We start from the raw sequence: 16,216 nt of genomic DNA on the forward strand, positions 1-16,216 counted from the left end.
GGATCTAACATCCTCATGCCTCAATTTCAATAGAAAGGTTGTGTGTGCAACTGCAACTGCAATCAAACCCCAGGGGCTGGTCATCTGAGTAGCTCTCCTTCCTCTACTGACTATATTGCGTGGATCTCCACTGATCAGCCTAGGAACACAGACACCTAGTGAATCACCTAGTGCTCAGCTGGTGAATCCCACTGAGTATGATTTAGCCCCCAGTTCTCCAAGTTTTCATGTATGTTATTTCCCATACTGGAATTCTCAAAAGATGTCAAAAGCAAATCCTGCCATTATAGGGAGTCTTTTATCCTTTGTGCAGACTACAAGTAACCAGGACAGGAGAGTGCTCCTAATTTCCAGGCCATTTGAAATCAGGTCTTACAGTATCTTTCCAGTCAGAGCTGAACCTCAGTTGCCTGCAATTTTCTCTTAGAGCTAGTTGATTCCTGAAGATATAAGAACTCATATGGCAAACTGACTAACCCTTACCCTAGTGAGCACTAATTGCCTGGACTCTCAAAATAGCTCACAAAAATAACACATGCTAACCACACATACCGAAACATAGTACTATTAGTCATTGTTCCAAGCATGTTAATTACCCTTTCCATAGTGTGTGTATGTGTATTACAATGCTTCAAAAATTTATTTTTAAATAATCAAGCCACAGAATGGAGGCTGAGATCACAAGAGTCTGGGTTACAAGAAGAGTCTGGGTTAAAACAACAAAAGTTAAAATGGAAATTCTGAGATAGCTTCCATTCCCAATTCCACATGTTTTATTTTGTTTATGAAATAACTAATTCAGTGACTGAAAAAATAATTGAAAGATTTTCTTGAAAATGAAGAGTGAATACCACTGAAGTCCTATATTTCATATTTCCTTTCTCAAAACAGCTGTCAGAAACTAGCAGCACTAAGAGCCCATAAAAAAAACCAACATGAAAGTAATGGATAAAGTAGCAGATGCAGCTTTTACTTAATGTGATAATTCCTCTCTTTGAAAAGGCATACTACTAAAATAGCAGTAGAAAATTCTTTTTTAAGAATCCACCTTCTGATCATTAAGGCAGATGGTCAAAGCCTGGGCAGGACCAGTGGCTTGTATAGCAAGCTCCTAAACACTTTTCACTGCAGAGTGAACTCACGACTAATTGTAGACAACTACAGTTAGGTGAGATGAATCACAAACATGTTTACCATTTCCCCAAAGGAAACACTGACTACCAAGTTCAAATATCTGTTCTACAAAACATGAGGTGTACATTGGAGATCTAGTCAAGAAAATGCTTGTGAGATCCAAAGAAAAAGAGGTTCAAACCCCAAAAGAAACAGAGGTGTGGGTGTTCTATTAAAAGGGGAGACTTTACTGAAAGGCTTCTGGGTTTGTGAACAAGGTTTCAAAAGGAACAGTCAGCTTCTGAGAATGTGATATTCTCGATCAGGAAAAGAGACAAATAAATATACACATAAAACATTTAGAGGAAATACAGTTAGAATTTAAATAAAATCATTCTCCTGAATAAGTCTCATTTTCCTTCCCTCCTCCCCCATACACACTTTGGGAACAAAAGCTCCTAATAGCCTGTTGGAAAGGGAGACATCATTTTCAATGTCTTTTGCAACAGGCCAAGAAAATGTTGTACCATTTAGGGTGTGCATTTTGTTCAGTCGAGCATTACAGGGAGCACTGGGCTAATACATGTGACAGCGAAGGGGGTTTAGGACATCAGTGTTATATAACGTCTCGATTTTCGTAGATGGTTAGCAGCAATAGAGCTGCATTGGACAATTTGAAGTCATCTCTCAAAATAATACAATAGGACAGGCCAATTGCATTCTGGCTTGATTTGCACCAAGGACTAATGTAGAATATCTCACTGCAGTGCAGCCATTCCCAAATCGAACTGATGAAGTCAAAGATGCCTGTAAGTTCCAGAAGTGGGGGAAGAAACCCTGTGTTTTCCAAGAGTGTCAGCTCCTGGTACTTAATGATTAGTGTATTGTAACACAGAATTTAAATGAAATGTGTACCAGGAAGGGATTTGGGGGTTTTATTTCTTTCTACATCTCAATGGCAGCCAGCATACAGAAAACATGATATAATGAGTTCAGCATGTGAGGGTAATCATGTAGTTAGGCGGCAATCTAGTTGAAGCCGGTAATCTCTGGATGTTGATGTACAGTGTCACACGCTGCCTTGTAGCATTTCCACATGGGCGATCTGTCACTTTGCAGCATTAGAATCTGCATTCGATTTCTTACTCTCTTATCTGACTCCTCAGGGATTGAGTAAATCCAGCAGTAATTTACAACTGCCATTCTCTCTGGGCTTTGACACATACGCAGTCAAGGATTAAAATCAGGCTTCTAAAGTAGTTACCACTTGCAGCCATCTGCCCTGCCCTTCCGACAGAGATTGCCAGTGCCACCACAGTAAGTCTGAAAACCCAGTGAAGCAACTCCTGAACATCTTGAGCCTGTTTATCAAGGTACATAGATCCACTTTGAATTTAATGCTTAGCTGAGAACGGCGGCAGCAGTACAGAAGCTGATTCATAAATCATGCAGCAATCTTTGTCAGAGATGGGGCAACAACTTGGGCAGCACCCATCTGAGCCATCTGATATTATTCTGCTTCTCCATGTGAATGAACCCTTGGACTTCTTCAACGTTTACAAGTTAGTAAATGACAGTCCTTCCAAAAGCAATTGTTTCAGAACAACAGGGCTACTTCAGATGCTTTGCAGACTATTATTTTACTGAGTGCTTTACAGACTCTTGGTTTTCATTGGTTACAATTTTTTTTTCAGTTTTTTGAAATTTTCACAGCCACAACTGAAGCAGAAATGAGGGTTCGCTGCACATCCTCCTTTGAACCCCAATAAGAACTGTGTTAAGTCACTGTCTCCACATTGGAAAATATCTCTCTTTCAGACACCTGGGTGCAATTATATAGCAAACTCAGAAGTATTATATAGCAAATTACGTAGGGTCTTATTTACATGTTTTTAGTATACAGAGTGAACAATCAAAGTAGTTGTTGATTTTAAATGATAAACTTTTATTCTGAATATACTGTTTTTGCACAAGAATTAACACAACAGTTCTAGGATTATAAACTTTTTATAACATTATTGTACAAATTTTTACAAAAAATTATTTTTCCAGGCTTGTCAAGTTCCACAAAAGTGTCAAGAGAACACAAGAAAAGGGAGAAAGACCTGCTTGCCTTGTAAGAGCGATCAAGTCTTTTTTTGCAGAAACGCACACTGAGCATTTCAATAAAAATATCCCAGAAAGCATGATCCAGACATTCCATACAACACAAGAAGAGAAGACAGCTTTGTCAGATCACAATCGCAATTTCATGGCATCTGAACAAGACAGTATCCCTTTAGCCTCAGTGAAATTATTTCTTCAAGATGATGTTTTTCTTTTAAACCATAAACAGGACAGATGCAAGTAGCTGGGAAGAGGGTGAGGCTAACTTTTCAAACTCTTGAATTGTTTTCAGACACTTTGTTTTAATCTTTTTACAGTAGTGTACAATGAGTATTAACAATATTAACATTGCGGTATGAAAAAAATAATAATAAATCTGGCCTTTGTTAAAGGCTTGGATGTCTGATGAAGCTAGGGTAGAATTTATCCTAAGGAAGGAGTTATTAAGATTTCACCTTCAGTCGACATTTCAAAAACACCCAAGTGCGTTGCAGGGCCTTGTAGGCATTAAGGTACTTCATAATAACCAGTGTGCTAGCATCTGCTTTTTTAGGACCAGTGCGACTGAGGTTGTGTTTTGAAATTAAGACATACTACGCACATTTTCTGAGCTTAAGTGTTAATGGGAACAAAAGGTCTTAATGTCTCTTCAGTGATACCGAAAAACTCTCAACCACAGCAAGTAACACTTGGGTTGCAAAGGTCACTTAAAAGGGATACTGCCTATTTGAACCCAGTAAGGCCAGTTTTTAAGTTAGTAAAAGGAATATTATAGGAAAACTTACAAATGGCAGCAACACTGTTTTGTGTCAAGTTAAGCAGTAAAGCCTCAAGCATTAGAAACATGAAAAAGATCATACTAAAGTCTTAAAGGTACAGGACCTAAAAATCTTGTCAATCAAACCGGCTATGTCATGTTAAAAACCTGTTACAAATATGGACCACGGTCAGTGTTTTGGCAGTAATGCTGGTTGTTTAAATGATAAACTAGAAAGAAACCTTTCATGTTAAGTCCTCAGATCACGTTTTGCACAGTACCATGCTGTTACAACTTTAATGGTGGTTGTCAGACGTACAATAGGCTGCATGACTTCTGTGTAAACTGAAACAGTCCCAACAGTTCCCTTAGTGCTATTTAAAGGATCTGAGCAAATATCAACAGAGCTTTTTATCTGGCTTTTAAAAAAAAACTTTTTTACAACATATTGTAATTTGAAAATGTCTCAATTTAAAGCCTAGGATCAAGTTTCTTCTCTCACAGACAAGATAAGATGACTATTATGCATTATGTGATTGTAAGGATACTCTTCTGCATGAGAATATGTATTTAGTCATGCAAGTTATTTCTAACAGACTGGTATTCACATTTTGAGATAGCTGAAGTTCACATTGCATTTTCTATCCGTGTTTTGCAATTTGCAGATATCTAGGTAGTGCATTTTAAAAAATCTTGACCATCACTTGGATATAATCAAAATATATATTGCTTTCTGCAAAAAGAAGCCAAAATTTCATTTTTTTCTTTTTAAAGTATTGAGTTCCATGGGGACTGTATTAAGCCCTTATGGGAGGGCCAGATCCTGAGTTTTCTATCAGACAGGTATAATGGCTGGAAGACTAAGTCTTTATACAGAAACATATTTCTTCAGGTCATATAGAGGGGCAGAGGAGAGGAACAAAGGACATTTCCCTCTTTGGATAACCCAAGGAGGCTAATGTGTCTGCATGGCAAGGGCTTCTGCCTCCTTTTGTATTTGAGCACTCTAAGGGAAGTGGGATGAGAGCAAAAGCCACGGTTGTTTTCTGTGGCAGCATGGCTTTGTGCCATCTTTCTTTCTGCCTACAGACTAATCACATGTTTATTAAGTAACTCAAAATATGCCCTACCAGTGTAAGCAAATTGTTCCAAAATGTTAAATAATGTAACTTTTCCATGAAGGGTTTCTTTTGGGAAGCTGAGTGAAAACTATAGAGAACTTAATATATTGACAATCTTTCAAGAAATTAAAAGAGCAAAATGCAAACTAGGTATATGTATTTTAAGTAATCTTAGAGTAAAAGCTATGAGTGTAGTAAGTATTGGCCTAATCCTACAAAACTTGTTCCTCCCATAAAATTTCTGTTGACCATGTTAAGAAAAAACACAGGATGCAGTCTCAGCGTTAGAAAGACACAAACCAATTTTTTATCAGGTGGTAACTGGTGATAGGGTGAAGCAAAGTGCAGTAATATGACTGGAAGGAAGAGCTCCAAGATTATCTTCACCCATATTATCAAAATTAGCTCACCTTCCCTGAGGAGGACCTGAAGTCATCCAACACAGTTAAACGTACTTTTAACCCCATGACTTTACTAGAGATATTTTTTTTAAAAAGCTAAATCTGATCACTGAATAAAAGGTCAGGTTTTTTTTCTTTCCACTCACTGTATTCCCAAACATGAGAAAATACATAGCTGGAGCCAAGGTACGTGAGAAAAACAATGAACCAGCCATGGGTACAACTACAGTAGACATCTGATCTTTTAAACCATGCCGTGGCTTTGAGTAGCTTCTTCAGTTTTCATAGGATATTAATACATGCCCAATTATTTCCTTAAGCTTTTGGCATGATCAAAATTATATCAATCAATTGCCAGCATATACATACCAATGCTTTGCATTTTCTTATTTTTTTTAAAGAGCTAGTGTATCGTGCCATGTTAATATTTGCATATTGCAGTTGTTAGCAGAATTGTACAATACCAGCAGAGTTGCACATTCATTGGTTTAGCTGTCTTGCAATACTGTTTAGTTCTGAAAACTAGAACAAAGCGCAAATCATATTTTGCATCAACACTATGCTACACTGTAATATTGTAAGTTACTGCACCAATCTGTATCACCAATGAGGTTGTATAAAAACAACTTCTAAAATTATTATTCACAATCAAGTATCAATGTGCATACATATAGATTCAAGGCTCCCCATTTGTTTAGATTTTTTCTAATCTCAGCAACCAGGACATTTTGCTGTTAAATATGCTATTTTCAATAATAAATAGCAACAGCAGAAGTTTTAATATTATGGGTGTTTTTATATGAAGGAAACAAAGGGAGAACCTGATGTGAACCTTAGAGAACATATACTTCCAAAAATAAATGTGTTAAATCTGATTTTTATATACTTAAAATATCTGTACACAGGTTTTCATGTGAGATCACTATTCTGTAAAAAATCCAACTCAACCCTTTTGTTACGATAGCTAAATTTACCCTATTTTCTCAGCTTTTTCATTGCACAGTATATTCAGAGCTCTGTTTCATAATATAATTTAATATGATTTGATTGCAACACATTGCAATGTTCAGTTTCTCACACAATAAAAGAATCACTCAGTTACCTTTTCAATGGACTATACTCTACCATCAAAGAAAACAAACTGAAAAACAATAACATAGCATCATCATCATGCAAAATACCCTTGGAAACCAACGTTCAAATATCACAAAGACATTTTTTATTCACAAGCGTTTTTGTTTGAGCCTTTGAAGGATTCTACTTGCTTTATATATAACTGCATTGTGAAAAGAAGGTGAATATTACATTGAAATTAACATTTTTCTGACAGAAGATGACACCAAGTTTAAGATGAGAATCACTTTTTAGTTAAACTGTCAAGCACCTTTATATTTTTAAAAACAGAAGTTGCCTTCCTTCCTTCCTTTAAACTAACAATTTATCAACCTACCAAAACTTAGCTGGCTACATGATTCATTTTGGAAGAATAAACCACTCATCATAAAGCATTTCAATCATGCTGAACTTCTGATGAAGACTAGCCAATATTTTCATTTTACTCAGCTAGTCTGGACAAAACTGATGTTCAAAGCAGCCATCACGGTGCTAGTAATGTATATTGGGGAGTACGTTTTCTTTTTTCTTTTTTTTTTTTTTAAATAACTGTTCATGTAAAAGAATATAAATCTTCAAGATATCCAAAGCTTAAAAGAAATGAAAATCATATACATAAGCTACTGTCAGGGGAGCCCTTTTACATGAAGTCATCAAGATTACAACAACAAACAAATGAAAAAAAAAAAAAAATCTTAGATTCCCCAATGGAGCACGTACAGAATCCTGTTCGGATGGCATAGATGATGCAGCATTCACACACGTTTAAGGATCCGACACTCCAACATGCAGCCACCATGGGTGCCTTTATGAGTCTCACAACGAGTGATAACCAGACATGAGCACTGCCGTTCTGCTGCTGTCTGAATAGCTGACCCTTTTTAAAATGAAACTGAGGCTATCGTTTTGGCCGCGTCTTGATTAAGTTATGCAGATTTTGGTTTAGCAAGGTCATAACTGGCAGTGTCTGCTGCCAGATAACAGCCAAAGCAGGACCAACTGAATTCCTACCATAGACCACAGCGATGGACTCAGACCAGAGACACCACCGCAGTCGGCCGAATCTTCCTGTTGACAAGAAAAGAAGAAATCATTTAACATTAATTACAATTAAATTTCCTGAGAAGTAATCTACATTTCAGGCTTCAACATTTTGAACTATCCTTGAGGCATCCTTTTTGGTCTTATAGATGTTATTTTGCGTAAAATAACAGCAAAATAATTCCTGGAAGTTTGTGTGATTTTTGATACAGAGAGTGGCATTACTACATTAACTATAAGCAGGAAAGGATTAAATACTTACAAGGCTTACTGCGGTCACTTATGAGCTAGATGGGATACTTAAACAATCAAACAAGAAATGCTACATGATATACTTGGGGGCCCCAGTAAACCATATCTATATTCCTTAAAATTACATCAATTTGGAGATTTTGAGTATCACTTTATTGCGAGGAAAGATGGAAGAACAGATAACTTTTCAAGATTAGAAAAAAAATACCAGAATATGTTCATAACCATTTCATCAACATGATCGCACATTAAAATGAGTATGCTCTGCAGGTGAAGATACGATCAAAGAGAATGAAAATTCTTTCTCTATCTCTGATGCTGTATTCAAGTACAAGAACCAAATTTTCTATTGGCTTTTTGTACGTTTGATGCAGTCTGCAGAGAAGACACCCTCCAGTTTGAGGGCTCGCTCTGAGCTGCACCACTCTGTCACGCATCAGTGGACCTAACTATTCATTATGCCAAGCAGCAATCACATCTTTTTTCCCCATTCCTCTTTACCATTAATTGCTGTTATTTGGTCCCACCTTGCCTATAATGCATAATATCTTTCACACTATAGGCTTATTCATTAGTCTGGCTGAAATACATTTGATACCTGTTCTGGAGTCTGTAACATTACATCTTCTTGTTTCTCAGGACTGATACAATCTATGTTTAGCTGCCTAAAAGACCAGGATAATGTTCCAGCCATCCCCTGCACTGCTCTATCCACCGAGTCTGAAATTCACAGGCAGGTCTGAAGGCTGAAAATATGTGGTCTTCCTCTTGTTTTCACTGTATTCTGTACCCATACTATAAAAAGACACTTTCCATTTTCCAAGAGATCCCAAGTCTCCAAGGACAAGACAACAGTGTAGGTGCGAAGGGACTTACATATATTAGGAATGGGGGAAACTTCTTGAACAGGAGGAACACGTGCAGGGAGGGACAGACTGCACCTTAACAGTAACAGAGCCTGGCTGCTGGCACCGAAATTAAAGAGGTTTTAGAAGAGAAAGCAGAGGAAAGCCAACGAGCAAGGAACAGCTCCTGGTTCAGACTGACATGCCACTGAAACATGTGTAACTAATATTCAGTGTGTCTCAGAAAAGGCTGGGGGGAGTTGGGGATAAAAAGTACAATCAGGATAAATAAGGAAGGGTCATTAAAACATCTTTAATTTATTGGCTCATCCTTAAGCAAAACTTTCAAGTGCTTCTACACCAATGCTAGGAACATAAAATTAAGATGAGGGAATGAAGACAAGTCATCAACCATCCCAAAATAATACACATATCAGAAACCTGGTGGAAGGAGAATAATAAGCAGGACATAGCATTGTCAGGCTACCAACTTTGTAAGAATGGCAGTGGAGGACATACAGCTAAAGGGTAGTACGTAAAGGATAATACAAAGTGTAATAGCATAAAAGTATTACAGGAAAAGGAAAGTGTGATGGAATCTCCATGGGTAAGAAATTTCAAAATCTGATAATAAAAATGTAATCCTAGGATCGCACTGCTGACCACCTGATCAAAGTGACAATATCAATCATGAAATGTTATGTGAGATTAGAGAAGCCACATATAGATTGGATCGATGCCTTAGCAAAGAGAAATGTAGAGATCACTTTTTTGGATATGATAAATGAGAGCCTTTTGGAACAAACAGTCTTTGAATCTTTAGTGGTACATGGGGCCCTCTTCAAAATTATTAGTAGAGAGCAGCTCTGTATAGCTCTAGTAGCTCCACAGACCACAATGCAATAGGATTTAGCATTGTTGTGTGAGACATCAGGCCAAACAAATCCAAAACAAAAGATACCAATTTCAAGAAAGGGAACTATGTGAAAATTACCAAAAGCAGTTAAAAAACCCCAACCACCTCAAAACCAAGAAAACAGAAAAAAAACCCTTAACAAACAACCAAACAAAAAACAGAAAGCAGAAAAAACCTAGAAGCATCATCTCAAACAACAAGTCCCTCACAAGGATCCAGAAGAATATTTAGAAATATTGCATTAGATATCCAGGTAAAATAAATGCCACAATAAGAACAACCAACCAGCTACCCTCCCCCCCCAAACTCAACCCCAAAACAAATGAAAAAACACCAACACCCCACCCCCCCAACCCCAAAACCCCAAAGAAACACTATGGCATGAATCAGTAGGGACATTAAGTACGCTGTCATAGGGAAAAGGTCAGTATTTAAGAAATCAAGTTTACTCATATGGGCAAGAACAGGAAAGCACATAAAAATGGCAGATTAAATATAAACAGGAAATTAGGAGGGCTGATAAAGAATTTTTGATGACCTCCCTGCAAAATATGCTGAAAGTGATACTAGAAAGTTTTGAATAAATCAAAAGCACGAAGTTAAATACGGAGTTAGGGCAACTGCTTGATAACAGAGGTGTAAAGAGGGAATTTGGGGATTACAGGGCATAGCAAAGGACTTCAGTGAGTCCTTTGTGTCAGTTTTAAGGGGTGAAGACTTTAATGAGATTCCCACCACGCACAATGCATTCTTTAAAGCAGGGACGTCAGAGGAATCAGAATCAGTTTGGAATAAATATACGGAAAATCAGATAAAGCAGACAAATTAGACTTAATATGTCATCAGGAATTATAGCATTCACCAACAGTCTCCTTCAGAAACTTGGATGTAAAAAAAACCAAAAAACAACCAAAACCCAAACCAAAAACTAGTATTCAAGTTCTTCAGGAAAAAAAAGAAGAAACAAAAAAAACTTCATTCTCTCCTAAAGCAAATAGCTCACGTTAGCTGCCGTTCTTTATCAACAGTAGCCATTTCCAGACATGTCTCTGTCATCTGTTAGCTTTAAAATGTAGTTCTATAATTTTGGCTTACGCTTTTTTTTTTTAGTTGATTGCACTCCACAAGTTCAAAATTCCTAAGGTTTCCGGTCAACAAGTAAGTCATAAGTGAACTCTGCTGCACCAGATTTGGAGTAGGATGCTAAGATTTGAAGATGCACTGAACTTTCTGGTTTATTTAGTTTGGCTCTGTCACTTTTTGCATCTGCATTGTGTCTTGTCATGTAGCTTTATATCTATTCAAAGCACCTAAAAATAACTTTGTTGCTTCTTCCTTACAGTCAGTACCATCAGAAACAGAATTATCAGTAAAGGTTTCTTCTCACATGAATTCAATGAACAGTACTGAGTGTTACCTCTTGGTATTTAAGATTCTTATCACTGAAATTACTTAGAAGAGTAATCTTTGAAGAAATAGTCTAACGTAAAGCATGAAGTTTAAAATTTTCCAACAGAGGGGAGATGTCTGGAGAGTAAGAAGTAAATTGAAGGTCTTAAACAAAATTGTGCATAATAGGAAAGGCAAAATATTATTAGAGTGAAAATGGCATCCAGTATGGATGCAGAGTAGGTGGACCTCCACATATAAAATTATACAATACTCAGCATTCATTAGACCAAATATTTGGTAAATTATGTTGATGAATTAATCCTACCACTATATGTACTTGAAAAAAACCTCCATTCTGTTGTCCATTTCTATTTGCTTTTTGAGATTTTTTTTTTTTAAACTACATCACAATTTATGGGCGCTGCTTTTACATTCAACATCTATATTACGTAATATTCCTATTGAATTGAAAAGAAATATATTAATATCTTTTGCTCTCTCCCTAAGACTACACAGAGTAATTTTTAAAGGATTCACAACTTCACAACAGTGGAGAATGTCTTGGAAGGCTCATGCAGGAGAGGCATCTTCTTATTATGAATGACAGAGTTAAACTGTACTAGACGAAAGTATACAAGGTTTATACACATATTTCAAGGTTGGTGAGATTTTAACCTCGTATTGATCAAAGTCACATTGAATTTCTGAGGTTTGTAGACCAATTAACAGTGGTAAACCAGCAGTTCTGCCAAGAACAATTTCTAAATATTCTCTCCACAATCAGTTATTCTTTTGTGTCCTAAGTCAAGACAAAAATAGTAGTGGCAAAGAAGGTACAGTAAATCCTATCTAAACTACTTTTTCCTCCCCAGCATTGCACATTGTAATTTTCTTGTGTGCTTTAACTGTTGTGAAAATTACAAGAAATATAAAAAAAAAAAGGAGAAACTCTGATTACATGCTGATTTACATAAATTAAAAAAAAAAAACAAACAGTTTTATGGAAATGAGTGGGATCCCATCATTAATTTGGAACCAGACTGAGCAAAATGTCAGTTTTGAATGGTCTTCAAAATGTCTTTTTTGAAAACACTTCCCCTATTCCTAAGCTTTAAGAACACTTCTCAACTGTTTCCTGTAAATGTTATTTTTGAGATTTCTTATAAAATTTCTTATAACAAATTACATAGCATCTTTTTATCTTATCTTTATCTTAACCTCTGCCAGTGCAATTAGACACTGAACTATTTTTAAGCAGTTTCACTGAAATTTTCCAACCCATTACATTAGTCGCTCCTACATTAGTCACACAGAAAACCTGAATAACCAACAGATCAGTTAGGGATGTCCTCTCTTTGTTGTCTTCAAAATAATATTCTGTATATTATTTCGCTTTGAAGAGAGAAAGAATTGGAAAAGAAATTGGAAAGAATCCTCTTTAGCCAGTTTCATTTTATCAGAAGTGTACCAGAAGTTTCTTGCATTAATAAGTCACATGTCAAATTTCCTTGCGTGCTTGAGGCAGAGAAGCATCAAATCCAAATGTCATCTCCTTCATGTCATGCCTTACTATGATAACTCTACAGAGGGTTATTTTACAACATCACACACTGTGAAAATTATTCAGCACTTGCAAAATGGAAATGAATGCTTTTATAAAATCATATATTCTTTGTTAAGTATCAAACCCACATATTCGTTGCTATATATCAACATTTCCTTGAAGGCAGTGCCAATCCAAAATTTTAAAGACACATGTGGAAATATAAATAATTATATATATACATACATACATGTCTATGTCTATAAACATACTTGTTACTCCTTTAGAAGTACACTATATTTAATGTACTAAAATTTTGTCTTGAAACCTTAGCCATTTATCAGAACCCATTGTGCTACACTGACTATAAAAAGGATAAAACAACAATATCTGCCAAAGAGCTTCTGATCTGGCCTTTGATATCAACTGGTTACCTCAAAGTTATACCTTTTGTAAGCATGTATTTTAAATGCTTCATATTGCATGGAGAACACCTTTGCTTTTACTCAAGAGTCATTTCAAGTTTCAATGCATGGGCTTTCATAAATTTTGTGTTACCCTCCTTTGTCTGGACTGCCACACAAAGCTCTCAAAGCTGTACAGCTACCCACACATAGATCACGGATACAGCCAGTCCCATCAAGACGTATACAGTTGTCTCGGCTGCTAATCACCCTCAAAGCTCCCACTGACATCCCTGGGAGCTGATGGAAATAAGACGTTCCCAGAAGGGGCCAAAAACTTGTAGAGTTCTTCTCTTTATTCTCAGGCATGGCAAACAAAAACAGTGTGCACGTACAAAGTAAGAGAAAGCTATTCAAGGAGGTGATAAAGACTATTTTGTTATCCTTGATGAAAAAAAAACCCAACAAACCAGCTGCAGTTACTGAACCTGATCAGCTGGTTTGTATCTGTGTTGGCTTCAGTGATTTTAATAAAACTACACAGATTAATGTCCAGTGAGAACCCATTTCCAAAATCACAAAATTATTAAAAACAGGATGGATGAAGAAAATTACCTTTATAACTTCCTGCTGCCAAAAGTCTATCAGCTAAAATTATATTTTGTGGGTTTCCCAGTATTTTGGTTTGCCTTCTTGATCAGAAAGACCATTTTGGACATAAAGAATTCAGCTCAAGGTGAGTCTCTGCTGCTTTATGTTCATTGGACAGTAGCTTTTTAATTAAAATAAGGTTACTTGCAGAGCAAATTGCATGAGTAAGAACATGAGATGTTAGTCTTCTAGATTTTAATGTGACATACCACTGGCTTGGGGGAAGGGACTTTCACCCTTCCTTACAACCTTCAGCCATGGCTGTGCAAGTTCCTAGGTTTGCTAGAAATCAGATCATATAAATACAGAATAGGAAACTTCACAATTACTCAAATACAGCTGTTAAGCAGAACTTTAAGCTCTTTTTCACTGATGTTCAAGTGATACTAATTGAACCTTCCCCCAAGTATAAAGAGAATATAAATTATCAAGAAAATGAGTGTTCTAAATAGTTACAATTTTCAATATTTTACTACACTATGAAAAATGACCTCTAAGTTTCCATTTCTGCCTCTCACTTGGCTTTACTTTGATAGCTATGTTAGTATCTCCCTCTAGTGGTTTTCTGAGTGGTAATACTGATCAGAAACCCCTCCAGTGTACAAGGTCATACATTTTATTCTCTTTAGATCAGCAGTTCTCTTGCACACGTCACTAGCACAGCAGTGCACACTTCCACACCATTAAATGCAACACAGTCTAAAATGCCAAGGCTTTCGTTATGCACCCCACAGTCTGCACTAGGTCAACATGCAAGACTTCATGTATCCATATATTTCATTAGAAGAAAAAGCCCTTCTTCTGCTGTAATTAGGCAATGACTATGTTTAGGTTGCAAAAAATTAAAAAGTAAAAATATGATTTTACTGAATACATAGTTTAACCAAATTGATGCACACTATTACTTCCATCATTAACATCTGCGTTAATTTGAATGCAGTGAAAACTCCTTACTCTTCTCAATAGCAACACTTACTCTTACACAGAGCACACTCATCCTTGCTATCCCTAAGTATAGCTTTATTTTCACAGGTATTATAGTCTTTTCTAATTACTTTGTACCTTTGTTTGTCTCTGTGCAGAAAACTTTCTTCTTGTGTTTCATTTTAACAGGGACAAGGGAAAAATGTTTTGAAGGGAATGACACTAACTCAGTTGGTATATGTGCAATCTCAAAGAGCCGACCATATAAACCCAACAGGTTCCCGTGTCTTTGTATTTGTTATGGGAGAGGCCCTTGTGTTCTGTAATTGTGATTTATAAGGCTCCAGACAGGGTTTTCTTGTATTTAATTTCCCTTAATATTGCAATAGTAATTTGCTCCAGATTGTTGCTTTTGGGACTCGCTTCATTCTGTTTTCTTTTGTATGCTTAGTAAGTAAAAAAAGTCTGCTAATTTTTTAAGCCAAGAACAAAACAAAAAATTAGAGAAAGTAACTGACCATCCACACCACATGAAAACTTGCAGAAAAATGAAGATAGGAGCGGACATCATGGCAGAGGCACGACTCGTTGTGCATATAGGCTGATCCTATTAATAACGGGCAAAGTAGCAAGTAGAGGAAAGGAAAGAAAACACAGAAAAAAAGACATACAAGATGAGATACCATGCAGATTGCTGGCAGTTAGCAGAGTTAATGTGAAAGCATCCACCCAAGAGCAAGAGATTCACAGCAAATTTTGCAAATAAACTTAACCAAAACAATCCACTGTTACAAAACACACGACTTACACACTGATTAGCACGTCAAGCTAGTGAGCAAGAGTTGTACTTTCACACACAATCGTATCAGGAGGATTTGGAATATTTACAATGGCCAAATAGCTTTTGGATGTTTTTTCAACTTTGTTGAACCTTTGTTGGCCATTAAGAAGACTTCCTTTTTAAAATAAAATTTGATTACTAGAAAAATGCATTGAATACCAACCCTCTGGACTTTTTTAACACTACTGACATCTCAGTAATTGTGCCTCATTAAAGAAAAGCAGAGAATATACTGGAACAAAACTTGGTATACAGCAGTTATAACCAACTAACTGCACTAGTTTTGGACAATCTTTCCTTTGCAGAAATAGGATGAGGCATTACAAATGCAATTTAAAAATATTTATTTTATATAATGGCAGGTACTTCCCTGTTCAGTACTTTTTGTCTTGAAATTTATTCTGAACAATTTGAATTCAAGATATTCTCTTTCATACAGTATTTTGAAAGGTAAGACAGACAGTACATTCAAAATAATTTATATATGTGGCACATTTACAGTTTTGAAGGAGAAAAATTATAATGTATACAATACAGGGAGTACTAAACAGCATAGTTTTGCTGATTTCAGTAAAGCAATGCACTTTTATACCTGTTAAGAATGTGACCTAAGGTCAATACACATTTGCAGAATTTCTAAGAGGAACAACATCCTAAACCAGATATTATGGTTTTAGTTATTTAGCAACACCTTAAATAATATTTGGAAACACTAATACAAAAATACTGCTTCTAAGCCAGGATTATCATCTATTTGTGAAAGCCATAGACGAATTGAATTTCACAGCACCGCACA

The 16,216-nt window shown here is 36.3% G+C and overlaps 1 protein-coding gene across 3 annotated transcripts in view; it reads right to left on the reverse strand.

Annotated features, from left to right (window-relative positions):
* Nucleotides 1-3,043: 3,043 nt before the first annotated feature.
* Nucleotides 3,044-16,216, reverse strand: part of CACNA2D1 (calcium voltage-gated channel auxiliary subunit alpha2delta 1) — a 434,743-nt gene continuing 421,570 nt past the window's right edge. For all 3 annotated transcript variants that reach the window (XM_050894497.1, XM_050894513.1, XM_050894504.1), the window contains one exon: nt 3,044-7,679. In XM_050894497.1, coding sequence (XP_050750454.1) covers nt 7,563-7,679 — 117 coding nt within the window. In that variant the 3' untranslated portion in view covers nt 3,044-7,562. The remainder of the gene's footprint in view (nt 7,680-16,216) is intronic.

The sequence above is a fragment of the Gymnogyps californianus genome, chromosome 1, assembly GCF_018139145.2.
Source record: "Gymnogyps californianus isolate 813 chromosome 1, ASM1813914v2, whole genome shotgun sequence".
NCBI lineage: Eukaryota > Metazoa > Chordata > Aves > Accipitriformes > Cathartidae > Gymnogyps > Gymnogyps californianus.